This window comes from Mustela lutreola, chromosome 3 (genome assembly GCF_030435805.1).
Source record: "Mustela lutreola isolate mMusLut2 chromosome 3, mMusLut2.pri, whole genome shotgun sequence".
In the NCBI taxonomy this organism is placed as follows: Eukaryota; Metazoa; Chordata; class Mammalia; order Carnivora; family Mustelidae; genus Mustela; species Mustela lutreola.
Genome location: NC_081292.1, coordinates 154,462,531 through 154,482,689, shown reverse-complemented (window position 1 = coordinate 154,482,689; position 20,159 = coordinate 154,462,531). Strand labels below are relative to the sequence as shown.

General features: G+C 35.1%; 1 protein-coding gene across 2 annotated transcripts in view; it reads right to left on the bottom strand.

Annotated features, from left to right (window-relative positions):
* Positions 1 to 20,159, bottom strand: part of LOC131827183 (CD302 antigen) — a 133,214-nt gene that overhangs the window by 80,843 nt on the left and 32,212 nt on the right. For both annotated transcript variants that reach the window (XM_059167247.1, XM_059167249.1), the window contains exons 12-16: positions 19,346 to 19,545; positions 17,528 to 17,670; positions 7,798 to 7,879; positions 6,692 to 6,760; positions 3,938 to 4,052 (exon numbers count right to left, since the gene is read on the bottom strand). In XM_059167247.1, coding sequence (XP_059023230.1) covers positions 3,938 to 4,052; positions 6,692 to 6,760; positions 7,798 to 7,879; positions 17,528 to 17,670; positions 19,346 to 19,545 — 609 coding nt within the window. The remainder of the gene's footprint in view (positions 1 to 3,937; positions 4,053 to 6,691; positions 6,761 to 7,797; positions 7,880 to 17,527; positions 17,671 to 19,345; positions 19,546 to 20,159) is intronic.

Here is a 20,159-nt window from a genome sequence, read left to right as displayed (position 1 = left end):
GAGTATTGAAACTTTTGAGGAGGTGAGAGACAAACAGGAAGAAAAATAATAAAAATCACCCAGAATTCCTGGTTGGAAAGAGAAAATATGGTACTTTATAAAGAATGATGGGCCTTGAAATTGGTTGGGTCAGGTTCCAAATGCCCGCAGACCTTCACTGCTGTGGAACTTTGATCAGCTGCCAAGGTCCTTGAGACTCAATTCTCTATTCTATTAAAAAACAAGACTCGGGGCACGTGGGTGCCTCAGTGGGTTTTATAAAGCCTCTGCCTTCTGCTCAGGTCATGATCCCAGGGTCCTGGGATCAAGTCCCACATCAGGTTCTCTGCTCAGTGGGGAGCCTGCTCCCCCCTCTCTCTCTGCCTGCCTCTCTGCCTACTTGTGATCTCTCTCTGTCAAATAAATAAATAAATAATCTTTTAAAAACAAACAAACAAACAAACAAAAAAACAAGACTCCACCACCTATCTCATAATGACTGTGAAAATCACTTTAAGATGACCTCTACAAAAGCACCCAGACAATCCAGGGCTGAACATCTCCCCACAGGATGCTAGTTGCCTTCCTCTCCCTTTTCATTCTGGTTGTAGGTCATATGGCTTTCAAGGCAAAGACAAAGTTTGATGACTATTAGAAATTACAGGGTAAAATAGCTATTCTTAATTTTGCTGTTGTATCTGGGCCTAATGCAGAGAAGATCCTACTCAGAGGACTGCCTGTATATCCAACATCTTGGTTTCTCTCTGTGAGTCAGTGTTTTGTATATGGGATAATTTCTATCAACAATGGGTTAAATCAATTAAAAATATGCATACTTTCTTGTTTGTAATCTTGTCAAAAACTTTTGTTCAGACACATGAAAAAATGCCCAACATCACTTGGCAAATCAAAACCACAATGAGATACCACCTCACACTGGTCAGAATGGCTAAAATTAACAAGACAACAAATGTTGGCAAGGATACGGAGAAAGAGGAAGCCTCATACATTGTTGGTCGGAAAGCAAACTGGTGCAGCAACTCTGGAAAATAGTATGGAGGTTCCTCAAAAAGTTAAAAATAGAACTACACTAAGACCCACCAACTGCACTACTAGGTATTTATCCAAAGGACACAAAAATAGTGATTCAAAGAAGCACATGCACCCCAATGTTTATAGCAGCAACGTCCACAGTAGCCAAAATATGAAAAGAGCACAGATACCCACAGATAGATGAATGGATAAAAAAGATGTCGTATGTATATATGATATTTTATATATATTCCATATAATGGAACATCACTCAGCCATCAAAAAGAATGAAGTCTGGCCATTTGCAGCACTGCGGACCTAGTGTTCTTATGCTAAGTGAAAGAAGTCAGTCAGAGAAAGACAAATACTGTATGATTTCACTCATATGTGGAATTTAAGAAACAAAAGAGATGAACATAGGCGAAGGGATGGAAAAATAATATAAAAATAGAGTGTAAGGCAAACCATAAGAGATTCTTAACTGTAGGGAACAAACCTAGAGTTGTTGGTAGGGAGGTGCGTGGAGGAGATGAGATGACTGGGTAACTGGGTGATGGGCATTAAGGAGGGCACTTGATGTAATGAGTACTAGGTGTTACATGCAACTGATGAATCACTAAATTCTACCCCTGAAACTAATACAGTATATGCTAAATAAATTGAATTTAAATAAAAATTTTTAAAGAATCTGTTCATTTGTTTTTTGGAGGAAGCTATGTCTAACATTGAAATTTCTTTAAATTAGTGAGAAAAGCAGAATATAAGGCTTTTGTTTGTTTGTTTGTTTGCTTTTATGAGATTATGTATGTGTGTACAAGATACCAAAAAGTATAATAAAAGAATAGGTGCATTTGGGTAGTGCCATTATAGGTGATTTTCCTAAAAACATTTTTATGAGCTTTATTTTTGATACTTTTTCAATTTTTTCAATTAAAAAACAATATTTTTTAAAACTATGTATATCTATAGTGGTTATGGTTATTTAAAAAATTTTAGCTTGTCAAAATATCCCTTGTAGAGAAGAGGACTAATTAGAACCAAATAGGTCAGGTAATAAGAAAGGCAAATACTCTGGTTTCTCTTCAGATCATATGAATCTTTTTTGCCTTTTTTAAAAAGGCAAGAGCTAGAAAAAAGACACAGTGATTTAGGTTACTGAAGAAGTAAACTGTTTTCAAAAAACCAGAAAAATACAGATTGATACAGAAATAATCCAGTTGAGCAGACTCTGGTGGCTCTACTGACTGATATGACACACTGTAACTTAGAATTTAGGGACTATCAAAGAAGAGTTTACATAACATTTAAATTCTGGATCCAACAATCAGTGATTGCTTCAAACCACTGTGAATAGGCTGAGACAGGAATTTCCTTAGTTTTGGAATTTTGTTTCTGTATGGGGAAGGCAGGGGTGTCATTATTTAGAAGATTTATTTATTTAGTTAATAGATTTATGCTTGCTAAGTTAGTTAATTCCTTTCTTTTTGTTTAAAATAAAAAATACATAACAAGAAAAAAAAGACAACCACATGCTCTTTGGAATATTTCCTGTGGTTACTGGTTTGTAATTCGTATGGTTATGCTGGTGTGAACTCTTGGGTCTTCCCCACCACTCAAACAGGAGGCATGCGGTTGGGGTAGCAGCTACTAATGAGGCACACTTTGGAAGGAGCAATGACACTCTCTGTGCCATGTTAGCAAACATCAAGCCTAATGGGAACATCACCATTACTGCTTCAAACCAGAGACCTTATCCAAATTAGTTACTTCCCTGCTTATTTAAAGGATACCCAAACTGGTTTCCTTTTATTCCTCTTAAAGGTTTAATCAAGTAATCAGAAATAACTAAAGTTATCAACACACACACAGAAACACACACAACACACACAACACACACACACACAAGTTTCCTCTTTTATTAGTAGGCTACCAGTTGCCTTTGTGAAAGAGACTTTTCAGTTCCTATACTGGATATCATGTATTTTAAAGGCAATATGGTGATGGCCTTTTTAAGGAAAAAGAACAATCTTCTAATAGGTAGTGGCATGAAGGAAACTTCTGGGTTCTTTAAGAGCTTAGAGGAGGATATACATTTAGTTTCAATGATCTACATTCAATTCAGAAATTTAGTTTAGAGCCTTCTGTGCAATTATCACTAATTAATTTAATATATCTAATAAAATTATTCAAAATGATTTTTAAGTTATTAAAAATAATTTGGCTGTTAAAAATCTAAACATTTTCCTTTTTTCCTCAGTATTTCTTTAACATTTTCCTAGTAACAAGCTGAGTAAAAGGGTATCTCTTTATTCTTCTTTATCTTCTTTTTGCCACCAAGCCTCTACTATTAAGCGAACTAGTTTCCTGAATTTGAATTTGAATTTCATAAACTACTAGCAGTTTGGGGGTTCAGTGCAAACTATTTCTACCTGCCAAATTTTGCTTTCTTGACTTTTGCCTCATTCTTCCCAAGCTTATCTTCATTTTATCCTTCATTTTGCATCAAAATAAAAATTGAAGTGATTCCCTCCACTACATATCTTCTTTTAGTTGAAATAACCTTTCATTATCTAATCCCTCTAAATTCATCTTAAATTTTATCTTCCATACAAATTCTTTCATGATCAAAGAGGAAAGTACCATCTAATAACCAGTCTTGTACTTGGGGTAGGAGTCAAGCAGGATGGAGCTTAATATACAAACTATATGTATATGTAGATATATATATCTACATTGATATATATATATTGATAGATAGATATCTACATGTATATATACATATAGATATATATACATATATATAACTACATCTTCATAGGCTTTTTAAAGTTATAATTATAGACTAAAATGCTCTCTTAGGTACTTTAGGCTCAACATTTACAATGATCACATGAGAAGATTGTGAAAAGGAAGAAGTATCACTTACCTTTTGGAATCTGGCATACCCATTCAAGTTTTGTATCACAAGCAAAAGGTCTTAAGTAAATAAATTCTCTGTCATCATAGAAATGCCAGCTTCTTCGCCATGGCCTCTGAATGACCTAAAGGAGGAAGAGGATTGCAGAATACTTTCACCATGATGCAGCTTTATAAAACAGTAAAGTATAAGTCCTATAGTCTTTAATCTACTTTAGCCCTAGTACCTAAGATATTTGTTCAATGAATGAACACTGTTTAAATAGTTAACAGCCTCATCAAGAATCTTCAAAGGGGCTGATACAGCAAATTTTTTTTTTTTTTTAAGATTTTTTCTTTATTTATCTGACAGAGATCACAAGTAGGCAGAGAGGCAGGCAGAGAGAGAGGAGGAAGCAGGCTACCTGCAGAGCAGAAAGCCCGATGTGGGGCTCGATCCCAAGATCCTGGGATCATGACCTGAGCCGAAGGCAGCGGCTTAACCCACTGAGCCACCCAGGTGCCCCTGATACAGCAAATTTATCATAAGGTCATGTTTATATCCAAAATGTAAACTGTTTTTTTTTCTCTCTTTTTGGTGATATGAAACTATAGATTGTATCTTTAAATTTCAGAAAGCTCAGGGCACCTGGGTGGCTTAGAGGGTTAAAGCCTCTGCCTTCAGCTCAGGTCATGATCCCAGGGTCCTGGGATTGAGCCCTGCATCGGGCTCTCTGCTCAGCAGGGAGCCTGCTTCCTCTTCTCTCTCTCCCTGCCTCTCTGCCTACTTGTGATCTCTGTCTGTCAAATAAATAAATAAAATATTTTAAAAAAATTTCAGAAAGCTCAAGCTAAAAAAATGTTTACTTCAGTGGCTTCCCAACACCAGACTATGATGAAAGCAGATCTTTGAAAATGTGACATAATGGTCTGACATCAAGGGCCCAGGCTCCTGCTCTGGTGTTGCTCTGTACTGCTAGGATGTTAATTAACCTCCTCTATGTGATCTGAGATAGCTCTCTACAAACTCCAATTAGTAGGCAGGCAAGAAAGAAAATGGGAGGGCATAATGTGGGAGGAATCTCCCTCACTTTTTGGACTACTCTCTCTTAAGGTCAAGATTCTGGTGGGTACTAACGCAAGTGAGGGGAGATTCTCCTTCTAGGACACTGCCTGGCTAGCCTTGTTCCTGACATTGGCTGCATCAGTGTCTCTTTTATTTAGTTTTTTGGGGGGTAGATTTTCTAATCTCTTTACATGTAAGAACTCTTATTTACATAGAACATGGTTTTTGCATCAGTGTTTGGAAACTTTACAAGCTTCTCCGAAGTTTTCACCTTTTCATGTGTTAAGCTGAGAGTTCTATAAAAATGGCATGATACTATTCAGTTTATTATTAGAACAATTGCTTTGAAAATAGTGCTTTCCAGTGGCCTTCTCAGTTCTTTGTATCAAGCTTCCTGCAGCATTTCTGGAAAATCACTCTCTTGAATCTCTTTCGTGGGCTTGCATAGCAAAGATATAATATATATGTCTCCCGACTTCCTCATCTTACATTTTATGTGTTGACAGTTCTAAATCCACTTTTGGCCCTTTGTACTTTTTTAAAATACATTTTTCCTTCCTTCAACTCTGATCTTTTGATTTCAACTTACTATAGGATATTTCTTACTACTAGCTTGAATTCAAAATATCTAAACTAAAATGTTAATATTTTCTCCATAAACCAGTACTTTTTCTATTTCTATAAACACCTAGTCATACTGCAGAGTAAACCCAGACACTTGGGTTTCAGTTCTGTAACCATGTATACTTACTCAGAACTTAAATTTCTTCCTCAAAAAATGAATATGAAATGGTCCCTACCTCACAAGGTCACGTATTACGTAAAATAAGTAGCTAGCTCATGAGTTAACAAGTATTAGCTGATGCCGCCATCATCACCATTACCAGTGTTAATCATCATTACCTCTCATAACACTCTTGTTCTTGCATAAAATTTATACCCCATCTGTCATAGCTCCTGCAATTGCTTGTTCACTTATCTCCTATTAGACGTAAGTTCTATGAGGACAACTCTTTTATACCTTATCTTTGGTGTATCCCCCAGAGCATCAAAGACTACTTAGACTACTTTATGGAATCAATAAATTAATGAATTTTTCAAAGGAACATGCCTAACTGGTCTTTTACATCTTCTGGTCCTACTTGCTGCATCTTGAAATCTGACTTGAGATGAATCTTCTTCATACCTTCTTGGTTCACATCAGAAACCATTTATAATGTTGTCACCTACCACCAATGTAATTTCCTAAGTTTATATTCAACCATGGCACCAAAGAAAACTTCTTGATCTGTATTCTGTCCTCCTCACAGCCTTAGTCTATTCCTTCCACTCTCTGTTTACTTGAGGCCACCTCCTCATGTCATCCCCCATTAGAAAGACGTACTCTAACCTATCTGTACAAAAGCACAGTACAATCCCACCTCCTTCTGGAAACAGGTCACAGGAATCATTTCCTCTTCTGAGTTTCATTAGCTCTCCTCAGCCTACTCATTTGGAGCCTATTACTGTACAATGATAAGAGCCACCTTTCTTGAATATGAATTTTCTCTTCTCAAATTAAGTCTAAGGTAGCTTGAGGTGGGGCCATAGTGTTCTTACGTCCCATTACATCTAATATCATGCTCCACACACAAAAGGCACTCTGTGGATCTGTTGCCTGACTGCATACAATGCCAAATTTATTTTTTAAATATGCAGATTTTCCAGCATTGGACTGACCTTGACAGCAGCACAGTCTCTGATATCATAATCCTGCTGAAACTCATTTTCCATAAGAATAGTAGACACCTTAAAAAACAAGAGAGGCTTGAGACCATAAGACTGATGTACAAATATTTGCAATTTAGATGTAATTTAGGCAGCTCTAATAACTCAAACACATTCACATGCTACAGAAGGAAAACTTTTTCATCTTTTCTTCAGTATCAGGATGCTAAATTATGAGATGACTTAGAAAATATCATACTGTCATCAGTTTCCAAACAAAGGAAGCTACAGTTTCAGAAGTGGAGGTTAATAGTGTATTAAGTTTGCAGCTGGAATCACAGAGAATAAGGAGCTTGCAGAAGAACTTTTTTTTTTTTGCATGGACTGAAATGCTAGTTATTCAATTAACTAATTTCAGATTTGCTCCTATTTGAAAATAAAAGCCAAGAAATTTTATATTTGGAAAGAATATATGATGAATTGACACAATGGTAATATGAAGGAAATATTTAATAAATTTGAGACTAATGTGCTCCTCTAAGTGTTACCTAAAACCTCTCTTTAGGATAATATAAACATTTGAAATAGTACTTAAGGTCTTCTTGAGGTTTCCCCAAACAAATTATTTCTCCCAATAAAGATACATTCTTTTTTATGTAACTTTTATATTTTTAGATAATAAAAGTAAAAACTTCTCATTGTGACAAAAGGAAATAAAAAACAGCACAAAGAAAAACACACTTTACCATCCAAAGATGCCACTATATCTATATAGCCATATTTTTCTATTTTTAGGCCTACAGAGAAACTATCTATATGGTTATTTTTTAATTTTAAAAAATATTTATTTATTTATACATGTATGGTTATTTTTTAAAATAAAAGTAAGGCTAGTATTCTTTTCCCTCACTGCATATATGTGAATGTATTTTCATTTCAATAAAGATAGTTCTTCATAATTTTAATGGTTATATGGTTCTATATATATATAAATATATAAAATAAAAATAAATATAAATATAAATAAATATATTTTTATAACCATTATATATATATTATGGTTATAAAGGTGCAGATGTATGGAAACAAATAATCCCTACAAGAAAGTTTAAACTTACTGGTGTATGATCACTCCACTCCCAGGATCCTTGTAAATCTGGGCTTCTTTTATTCAAACCTATCCACAGCCAACGCTGGTCACTATGTAAAAAGGAAGTATTAAAAAACAATTTGAGCACAGATTTGGCAAACATATATAGCATTCACATGTCTAAAATGCTTAAGACATATAACTGTTTTGGAAAGATATCAAATGATACAAAATTTGTATAAATTTTAAACGTTAAAAAATTCAGAGAAAGAAGGTCATTGTGGATGGCAGGAAGTCAGGAAACATTTTCTGAGGCTAGCAGGACAATAGACAGTCATCAAAGGATGGCTAGTATTTCTTTTAGAGTCATAATCCAATTGTTTAACACATGCCAATTTTCAGTTTGACTGAGAAGAGGGACAGACATTCCAAGGAAGGATACATAAAATAACATAGAAGCAGAGACATATATTGTTAATATCTCTTTTCCTCAATTAAACTCATTCTTTAGCTAGGAAGATACTGATAATATAAATAGAAGTGATATAAGCATAAAAACATTTTTTTCACCTCTAACTCCACTTGAAAATATTCTCTAAAATGTTACGCTTTTAAAAAAATTTTATTTATTTGAGAGACAGAGAGAGTGTAAGAGTGGAGAGGTCAGAGGGAGAGCAGACTCCCTGCCAAGCAGGGAGCCCGAGGTGGGACTCGATCCTGGCACTCCAGGATCATGACCTGAGCCAAAGGCAGTTGCTTAACCAACTGAGCCATCCAGGTGCCCCACACTTTTTAGTATTTAAAAAAAAATTATTATTATGCTTAATTAGCCAGCATATAGTAAATGATTATTTTTTGATGTAGTGCTCAATGATTACTTTTTAGGCTTTTTAAGTGGACTTTTAAGGAGACAATTTTTAAGTAGACTGTTATCCATGTAAATTGTTTTTTGGTGATGTTGATTACGTTCCAAATAATTTAACCTTCTAATTGCATGTAGTATGTCTGATCAGTACATATGAGTATATATTACATATGCATAAATAGACACATATATAAGTGTTACATGCCTATAAATATAGCGCATATTAGAGAAGGGGTAAGTTCCAAACCTAAAATTAATCCTTACTCTCGAGCTCAATAGAATGTATGGAATATATGGAATGTATAACTGAAAAATATGAGTCTGCATTTCAAAAAATTTGCTAGCGAGTCAAGGTTAGAGTAAACTTGATTTTTTTTTTTTTAAGATTTTATTTATTTACTTGTGAGAGAGAGAAAGCACAAGCAGTGGGGAGCACGAAGGCAGGTAGAGTGATAAGCAGACTCCTTGCTGAGCAGAGAGCCCAATGCAGGACTCAATCCCAGGACCCTAGGATCATGACCTGAGCTGAAGGCAGATGTGCAATTGACGGAGCCACCCAGGCATCCTGAGCAAACTGAATTTTAAAGTAATTTCTCATGTTTTAATAAAATAATTGATTTCTTTTACCTCTTTCCCCTATTCAACATTCCCTTACACTTAAATATAAATAAATACTTTTTATCTTTTCAGTCTTAAGCTTTTCAACTTATTGCAATGGAATGAGGGCAATCCCCTTTCAGTCTTTATTGTTATACTGTTTTCTTTCAGACAAAGATGACCAATTTGCAGATTTCAGATAATCCAGTGGTCAATTAAGTCCAGTCTGAATTTAGCAGCTATAAGAGGAATTTGCAATTTGTGTCTTCAACTATTCAGAGCTTTCTAACAGGCCTCCAAATTTATCATACTTCCCAACTGCTGAATTTCTAAACCACAGGGTCTAGATAATTGCCATATACAGTATAATTAAAGTCAGATAGGTAAAGTAAAGAGGAGGTTAATTTTGCTTTCTCATTCCTTTAAGATGTGAATTTTTTTCTTTCAAATCTGTGCACATAATGTATTAGAGCCTGGGGAATTTGCGCACATTTTGTGTTTCCCTAAAGTAAGCCTTAGTTAGCCTATCTTCTTTCTAAAATCAACAGTACAACCATGAAGATAGTCAAAGGTCATTTGTCACCTGCATTTACTGAATAGTCAGTTCCCACAGAAAGCCTCTTTAGAGATCTGTCTCTAATCTTTTTACCCAGTCCTCTCTTAGCTCCATCTCTGCTCACTTCGAAACCTCTGCTTTCAAGCTCAGTTCTGCCTCCTTGGTGGCATCTCAAAAATAGTTTCCTAGAAAACACAATTTGCCGCATTGTCTACAATTTTTTAATCTTTACTACCTTCTGAGATTGAACTTCATTTTAATGCAGACATTTATAGTTTTTAGCTCCTAATTCAAGAGATTCATTAGTATGTTATAAATATAGAAAATAGAAGGTACTTGTGTTTTTTTTCTGTGTGTGGCAAGAGGTGGAATATATTTCCTCAATTCTAATTTATTTCTGATTTATCTATAAGCAGATAAAGAGAAGAAATTGAAAATCACATGAATCATTGCACACCTCTAATGTGGATTTTAAAAATTTGAGGGAAAAGATGGATCATAATTGGAGAATTAAATCAAATGGAAAATTTCTCTCTTTATAAATTTTTCTCCTACAAGCACTAAGTGTATGAATTTAGGGTATTAGGTTAAGAAGACACTGCAGGAAAGGTTAATATGTGTATCTGTGTTAAAATTCCTGCTCTTAGTCAAATTTCCTGCTGCAACTGGTTTCTAAGGAAAACAGTATCTCAGCTATAAACTCCAATAAATACTATTTGATGAGGGCATTTAGTCTGCAAAGCCTTAGATTTATATCTAAATCCATTCATGCCACATCACAGGAGGTAGTACACACAGCAGCAACAGCATTGCAAACAAGGCTTTCTCCTTTAATCCTAAAACTATTTTTGTTCCACAATGGCTTTCCCTGGTGGGCTGCCATTAAGAGTTACAAGGATCTTAGAGCCATAATGACTTGGTACACCATGAATCCTTTTCACTGAAATACAAATAGAGACATGGAAATTAGATTGCAAGATATAAGCAGTAATCTGACTTAACTCCTTGGCATGCAATACACAATTTGGGCAATGGACATCTGAGAAGGTCAATTCCTGCAATAAAAAGGTAAGGACTTCAAGGAGTAAGCTTTAGAATAATTTTCTGATATAAATGAGTTTATCTCCTACCTTCCCTTCAAGCCAGGGTTACAATATTGGTTTTAGAATACATTGTCTTTCTAAGTATAGCATGGGCAAATGATCTCTTTATTAATGGAGCACCTAGTAAGCAGACAACAGTCTGCTTAATAACCCAGCATATATCAGCTGGTAGGTTAAGAGTACAAATAAAAAATAAAAAATGGTGCCTATGAATGAAAGGATTATGGTGATTTGGGTTTTTTTGCACTCTTTTGTCTTCAAAATTAAGTATATATTACTTTTGTGATCAGAAAAAAAATGAAACATTGTACATTCTTTGGAAAATAAGCTATATGCATAGGAAGAAAATGGAAAGGATTTACATTAAATGCTAATTATTTTTATAACAGAACTATGATTTGAGGTGATTTTTATTTTTTTCATTGTCACTTTTATATTCCCCAAATCTTACATAATGAACTTGTATTAATTTCTTAATTGAAAGGAAAATCAGCAAGTGTGATCAGAAACAAAGAAACAAATCAAGAAAATTCCTTCATTACCTCACACTCATTTTATTTTGTAGTATAATATATATTACACTTATATGTATATAAAAGCTCTTAGTGATCATTTATATCACATATGATATTCCATTTTCCATCAATTGATTCCCACAAATACCTACAACCTCATCGCTTAGTACTTATCCATGGCTCCCTGTTCCAGTTAAAGATTTCTAACCTCTTGCTTGGTATTAGCCAAAATCCATTTTGTTTATGTCAGTATTTTACTTAAAAATACTTTGGCCTAGACAGTTGGATGCTGTGTGTGTCAAGCTTGAGATCTAGGGGCCAGTAAGGTGCTTTGCTCAAAATTCTCACTTCAGGGAGGATCAGGAGGATATCAGAGTATGTTCCAGAGGCAGCTACCACAAGGATGTCTATTATCTAAAGCCACACCTGAGGTTTTGGTTATTGCAGAGAGAATATCAGAAATAGGTACATATCAGCAAAAGTGGAAGCTTGTTAATCAGCCTGATGTTAGAAATGGGCTCTCAATAGTGTAACTGAAATTATTTAAGATATGGGGAATAGCTAAAATATTTAGGGACACTCACACCCATATGAAAGGTTACTACTTTCTGGTGAGGCTGGTAGCCAGTACCATTAGAAATGGATCTGGGGCTTGATCTCTAAATCGTGCCATGTCTAGTCATTGGGTCAGGTGACAGGAACTGCCTGATGCCAACTGTAATGGGAACAGAATCCTGCCTCAGGAATATTGTCAAATAAACCTAAAATGAACCTTCCTTGCAAAATGATGGTTGGAACACTTAGGATAGACTGCTGGGATGTGGGAAGCTTATGAAACAGATTGTATGAAATAAGTATTGCGTCTGCTTCAATGAATGCTTAATAAATGTTTGTATATGTGGAAAGATTTGATCTGAATTTTCTATTCATTATAATCTACTCTCAAGGTTGTGGGGAGTAGCTAAGAAACACTAGCCTCAAAAGGAAATTAAGAGTTTGGGTATCTAAATTAGCTCAGGTTAGTGTGCAATGAAATCTTGTATAATAATTTCTAGGGCTAGAAATGAAGTCCAGAATGTCTGCACTTCTATGACAGATGCTTAATAAATGAGTATTTATGGAACACATATACTATATTTTGGATCAAGTTTCCAGCACATTGTAGTGAGACTTCCCTTTTTTTAATGAGAAAAACACAATAATAGGTATATGAATGTAAATCTGGAAAATGTGGAAAAATGTTCAAACATTTCAAAAATCACTCAAAAATCTTATCTTCCAGAGGTAACAATGATTATCTTTCTTTGATGGATTTTTATAATCTACTTTTAAATGTAAATAGCATATTTTTTATTCTTCCATAATTTGCTTTTCCTCCCACTTAATATATTGTAAATATTTGCATGTTATAATTAAAAAAAGTCTTAATGCACAGGTATAAATTCCAAACAAAGATCAATAACAGTGATGATAATAGGAATCTTTACCTTTTTTCTGACTTTTACAGAAATGCATTTAATGTTTACTAATTAAATGTAATATGGCTATTGGTTGAACTATCCTTCTATTCTTTTTTGGGTAAGATTTTATTTATTTATTTATTTATTTGAGAGAGAGAGCGAGCGAGCGAGAGAGCACACAAGCAGGGATTGGGGCAGAGGGAGAAGCAGCTCCCTGCTGAGCAAGAAACCTGATCGTGACCAGGGATCAAGGACCCTAGGATCATGGCCTGAGCTGAAGGCAGACACTTAATCAACTGAGCCACGCAGGTGCCCCTAACCAATCTATTCTTACTTTACCAATAATTTGTACGTTAATTATGTTAACTTTAAGATATATTTACATGGTAAACCAGGAATGAATAGTGAATTTTGCCAGATGTATTTTTAGCACCCAGTAAGATGCTCATATGATATTTGACCTGATATACAGGGTTCCTAGCACTAACCCAACCTTGTATCCTTGGAAGAAATCCTACATGGTCAAGGTATGTTATTTTGATGTACTATAATGAAGTGGGTGAAGAAAGTGGGCTCTAATGGGTTCAAATATTGGATCCTTATTATTTATATAACTATGGGCAAATTGTTTTACTTCTCTGTATCTGTTTTCTCATTTAGACAAAATAGGCATTGTATAAAGTACCTACCTCATAGGTTGTTGTAAGGATTAAATGAGCTAATAGAAAACGTTTAGGACATTATGTGGCACATAATAAGCACTGTACCAGTGTTTGTTATTCTATCACTGATCAGTATTTACTTTTTCAAGTCTAGTCTTGAAGTTGGTCTGTAATTCCTTGTGCTCTTGTTGATAGGCTTTGATATCAGAATTAAGCTAGTTTGCGAAATAAACCAGATGTATATATCAGTTTCTATATAATGGAATACAAGCTCTTGCTTGTACTACTGAAATACAAGGTAATGATTTCTTCTTTAAAATGTGAAGAAATTCACATATACAACCATATATTATACTTCCTATCTCTTTCTTGGAAGAATCCTTGTCAATTTTTTCCATTTCTTTCATGGTTATTAAATTACTTGGTTGTTATTTACCACATCAATTGTATAGTAATTTGTATCTCTCTAGAAATTATTCATTTTAACAACTTCATCTGTAACAGCATAGAATTTTGCATAGTATTCTTACCAATTAAAAAATTTCTCCATGAAATGGTGTTATAATCCCTTATTAAGTCTTCATTTTTAAGTATCTTTATATAAAATTTTTTAGGTTCTTTCTTATGGTTTTCTTGTATTTATATTGAAATTTATTTTTACTATTAGGTGAATGCTTTTTTAAATTATTTTTGTTTAATAATTAAAGCTCTTAGAGCTATTAATGTACATCCAACTATAGCCTTGGCTATATCCCATGAATTTCAGGATAAGTGTTGTTATTATCATCTATACAGTTTTGATTTATTTGCCAAAAAAGCTACTTAAAAACATTGAATTTAAAAGTGGATAGGATTTGACTTCACTTCTTATGTACCCATATAATTTCACCACTTTGGAATTTTAGATTTTCTTTTTAGCCTAATAGGTCAATTATTTTAAGTGACAACAGGCAAAGAGCCTAAAGAGAAAATATATATAGACTTTGTAATATATGAACAAAGAGGATATTGTTAAATCATTCTTAATTATACTATTTGTATATTATTTCCTTTTGTCTTTCTCACTGGTTGATGAATCAGACAAGTGTTAAAGTCTCTCATTATTGTTATTTATTGAAAGATTTCACTAATATAATTAATATTTTTGTTTTGTATATTTTGATGCCAATATTTTAAAAAGTGTAATGGTTCTTGACTATTATAATGTCATTGTAGATTGTATCTTTATTCAATATGAAAGAGATATCATTTCCCCATCTGGTACATTTTACTTCACTTGTATTTTATCTAATATTAATACTGTGACTCCAGTTTTGTTCACATTTGTACAATATTTTTGCTCATTCTTTTAATTTTCCCATTTTAGTTACTGTATTAAGTTGTGATTATTAACTTAAATGTTCTTTAGGTTAAAACGGAACAAGAATATAATATAAGTAAAGTGGGTCAAGGAGTAAGAAATTAGAGACCACCACAAATTGTAGAGTAATGCCCTATTTTGGTGGGCCACTGGCTACTCGGGACTAACTAATTATTACTACAATATGAAAATGTATCCTGTTGTTTTAATTTTTAAAGAAGTGTTAAAAATGTGGATTTTTATCAAAATTTCTCAACTTTGAGACGCTTTGTAGCTTCTTCCTTCTAGGAAAAGAACATCAGCATACTCTTTGGGCTGAATAGGTACTTACTGGCAAGATTTGTTTGAGTTATCTTTCAGCATATAGTTGTATTTCATTACTGAAGAAATTCACAGACTTAGACTATACATAGCTGATAATAGATAAATTTGGTTTTCTGCCATCTTGCTTTATATTGATTTCATGCTTTGCTATATCCTTCATAATTTACTACATAAACTTTTTTTTCACCCATTACATATTCAGTAGATAAACACGCTCTGTTTTAAAAATGCATATAATCTGTGTTTCTAACTATGACTTCTTGGTAAATGAGGAATTTATTATACTTTCATTATTTACAACCATTTTATCTCTTTATATCCCAGTTTTTGTTTATAAACAGAGTTAAAAATCTGGTCTAATTAAAATATTCTAATGTTTCTCTTTCAGGATTTAGGATAATTCCTATTTTTATTACTATGTATACATGTTGCATTATTTAGACTGGGGGTGTTTTACATTATATGTTCTTCCTCCCAATTCTTTTAAAATAAATTACCTATTCGTGTGCTCTTGATTTTTAATTCATCTCTCAGCTGGAATGTGTCTTTGAATTTTTTTCAAGAAGGAAGCTATAGGGTTATATCAATTATAATCTTCACAAACAAAAAGCAATGTAATTGAGAACTATAATTAATATATTGCAAACATTTTCCACCTCAAAACTCTGTTTTTTAAAAAGATTTTATCCATTTATTTGATAGAAAGAGAGTGTGCACAAGCAGGGGTAGTGGGAGAAGGAGAAGCCAGCTCCTCAAGCTGGATGTAGGGCTCCATCCCAGGACCCTGGGATCATGACCTCAGCTGAAGGCAGATGCTTAACTGACTGAGCCACCTAGGTGCCCCAACCTCAAAACTCTTTAAATGTCAGTTTTTAAATGCCTTCTTAGACAACTATCATATGATCTCCCTGATACGAGGAAGGGGAGATACAACATGGAGGGTTTGGTGGGTAGGAGAAGAATAAATGAAACAAGATGGGATTGGGAGGGAGAAAAGCCATAAGAGACTCTTAATCTCACAAAACAAACTGAGGATTGGAGGAGGGGGTAAAGGGGAGGGTGGTTGGGTTATGGACATTGGGGAGGGTATGTGCTATGGTGAGTGCTGTGAAGTGTGTAAACCTGGCGATTCACAGATCTGTACCTCTGGGGCTAATAATACATTATTTGCTAATAAAAAATTAAAAAAATTAAATGCCTTCTTACATTTAATATCCTAAAGAAGAAGACTACCTGGGTTTTGTGTTTTGTTACCTGTTTCGTTTATTTAATTTTTTTGCTGTTTTTCTTTCAGGCTTTTGTTTGAATCAAAATGGTAAGGAAAGTATTCACTAGAATATGTCTAAATGGTAATTTGTTTTCCGTAATTTTGCCTGGTCTACCCTGAATCCTTGATTTACAGACTTGGGTCTACTTATTGGTTCATAAAAATGAGGGAAGAAAAAAAAATAAATTTGTGAAGTTGAAGGCCATCATACTCATGTATTCTCCCAAAGCTTCAGGGAAATTTTCTCCTATGATAGCATCACCTCATCCATATTCCTCCACATTGTCCCTATGGACATCAGGAAAATCATCCAGGAATCCTCCCATCAAAACATCAAAATCACAAGGGCTTACTGATTCTGTCTCTGTAGCATCTCTATCACCTCTCTCCCTACCCATCTCAAAGTACTTTTCCACAAAAGGGCTGTAATATCCTTCTAATTACTTGCCCCACATCTACTTACTATTTCTCTCTTTCTCCCTCTCTCTCTTTATATATACACACATATAAATACACTTTATTGTTTTGCTTATCGACTAAAGGTCAAACTCCTTCCCTAACAAAGGATGCGCCAACTTCATATCCTTATCTCATTTTCTAGCTAATGGTAGGACTCGTTTCTCCCTGACCATATCTATATACTCTGGTCTCACTCGGTACCTTAGCTAATGTTCTGTTTCCTCTGGCTCCTTCTCCTGGTCTTATCTTTCAAAATACTACCTTACCTTCTCAGAACCATCCTTTCCAACATTTTTCCCAATTATACCTCCCCAAAGCATTTCATCCATCTTTAGAAATCCCATGGTCCCTACTTATCTTTGTTCTAGATTTTCACCATACTCTTCTTATCCCCATTGTTGGACTTTATCATGCTAGATAAAGGATGGGGATTCTATCTCCCACACTATAAAACACTTCTTATAATGTTTTGCACACACACAAAAAACTGCTTAGCACTGAATGACCCTTTTACAAAATAAAACATGTCAATTCTGAATACCTGGAGGACATCAAATTTAGCATAGAAGATCTCATTCTAAAAGTATTACCTGAACCGGTCCGTTAAAAAGTGAAGAAATTCCTTTATTTCATCCATATGAGTGAAGCTAGGAAGGTGTCCTCCAAGAGCTTGGCAGAATCTCTCAGCTTCTTCCCAGTTCCTTTTTCTTACAACTCTTTCTATATGAAACAGCTTAACAAGACACAATGTGAATCTTTTTTCTGGCATAATCATAAAGTATTCATAATTTCGAAGTTTATTTTGGTCAAATGTGTAGGTTTTTAAAGTGGGTTTATTTTAATTCAAATATAATTAACATACAGTGTTATATTAGTTTCAGGTGTACAATAGAGTGAGTCAACGATTCAATCCATTACTCAGCGCTCACCGTAAGTGTACTCGTTAATCCCCATCACCTATTTCACCCATCCTTCCATCCACTTCCCCTCAGTTTGTTCTCTACAGTTAAGAGTCTGTTTTCGGTTTTTCTTTTTTATTCCTTTGCTCATTTATATTGTTTCTTAAATTCAAATGTGTAGGTCTCTGAAAGGGATTCTTACAGGTATAATAACAGGAAAATGTTTTTATTTTTACCTGTAATTAAAACAGGTGAAAAAAAACATATACCGTGACGCAAACAGGACCCGCTGAAAGTGTCAACTGAAGGCCAGCACAGGTGCCAGCTACTGCTGTCAGTAGAGTGAATGAGCGACTTTCCTCACCAGGATGGGGAACCGCTCCAACAAGACACCTGCAATTCTCCTGCATTCCTAGGACCATCCGGTAAAGTTATGAAGGATACACATTTATACTTTGGGAGTAGACTTCTGCAGAGAAATGTGCTAAGAACATAATTATGGACATACTACACTAAGACCTGTGCAAGTACAGACCTATTTTCTGATGAAGATGAATCAAAGGGTAATATTGACAGAGAGTGGCAAAACAAAACTTGCCACTTCAGACTCTTTGGTTTGTGATGACTAAATTTTTTCAAAAAAAAAAGAAGAGATTATACAATGGTAGATTGAATTACTGATCCTAATTCTTCAGTTCCCTGTGATATAACTGTACATTCTTGCTATGGCCTCCTGGCGGGTGACGTACACTCCTCTATACCTTGATTTGGGGCCTGGCTATGTGACTTTGCTGTGATCAATGGCATATTAGAGGAGGTACAGTGAACAGAGGCCTAAAATGTGCTTATATGCTTAGGCTTGCCTCTCAGGCTCCAGCAGTTGACCATGAGAAGAACAAGCCCCTGATAGCTACTGTCCCCTCAGCCCGAAACTTAGTCAAAAGGCAGCACACCCCAACACACAGCCTGGAGCCCAGCAGAGCTGACCCTCAGTTGAAAGCAGAGTTTACCATTTAAGCCTAAACTAAAACAGTCAATCCTTATTTGGCCCAGAGATCTGTGAACATGAGACGAAATGTTTGTTGTTACAGCCAGTGAATTTTGGGGGATGGTATGTAATGGTTTCTTTGTGGGAACAGCTGACTGATGCAGGCCTGGAAATTTTTTTTTTTTTTAAATGTAAGAAGTGATAGAATTCTTCATTAGACAACAAGGATTAGAGGGATATGAGAATCATAAGCAAAGTATCAGCATGGCATGTAGCTTACTTAACTTCTCAGAACAAAAGAACAGTAAGAATGAGCCAGTTCTGGCTCTGGCATTGTTCTTTAGGGTAGGACATGAGTTCATGTGAGGATTAGCTGTCTCATGACAAAGGTTCAATGGCATTCCCAAACACGCTGGTAGGTTACATATGTGCCTACAGAGAAGCATAATTTCTACAAGCATATGAACTAGGATAGTAGAAAGATAACCTCATTAAAGAACTGAATTAGAATGTTACTTTACCTTATAACAAGAAAGACTTGAAGGGAAACTATGCCAGCCTTCAGGACAGGGGTCTTCAGGCTTGGGAGCTACTTCTTCAGGCTGAATGGGCCCACTTATTTTCTTGCAAACTGAAAGTGCTCTGAAGTTTCTGCAGTCTTTCACCTCCCACTTTCCAAGAGACTTTCCAGTAGCCATAGCCACACACCCGCCTTGATAAGCTGGGGTTGAAACATAACATTTGAAAATTAAAGTCCAAATATTTTCTAGTGTCCTTACCCTTTATCTGGGCCAAGGTCTGGAGAAAGAATATAAAAGACAACAGAAGAAAGAAATGTGTGGTTAGTAATAATGATGACGACAATGATGACCATGATGGTAATAAAGAGAAGTGTTTATAACTTGCCAGGTACTATTCTTTTTTTTTTTTTTTTTTTTTTTTTTTTTTTTTAAATGATTTTATTTATTTATTTGACAGAGAGAAATCACAAGTAGATGGAGAGGCAGGCAGAGAGAGAGAGTGGGAAGCAGGCTCCCTGCTGAGCAGAGAGCCCCATGCGGGACTCGATCCCAGGACCCCGAGATCATGACCTGAGCCAAAGGCAGCGGCTTAACCCACTGAGCCACCCAGGCGCCCCGCCAGGTACTATTCTAACAGGATCGAGTTAATCAGTCCTTACAACAGACCTCCAGAGTATCATACTAAGGTGCAGTGAGGATTAGTGACTTGTCCAAGGTCACATGTTAGTAAGTAGTTGATCAAAACTGGAACTCAGTTGGTCTGTATCTGCAGCTGTAGCCTAAACCACTAAGCTGCTCAGCATAGCCTAAGGGA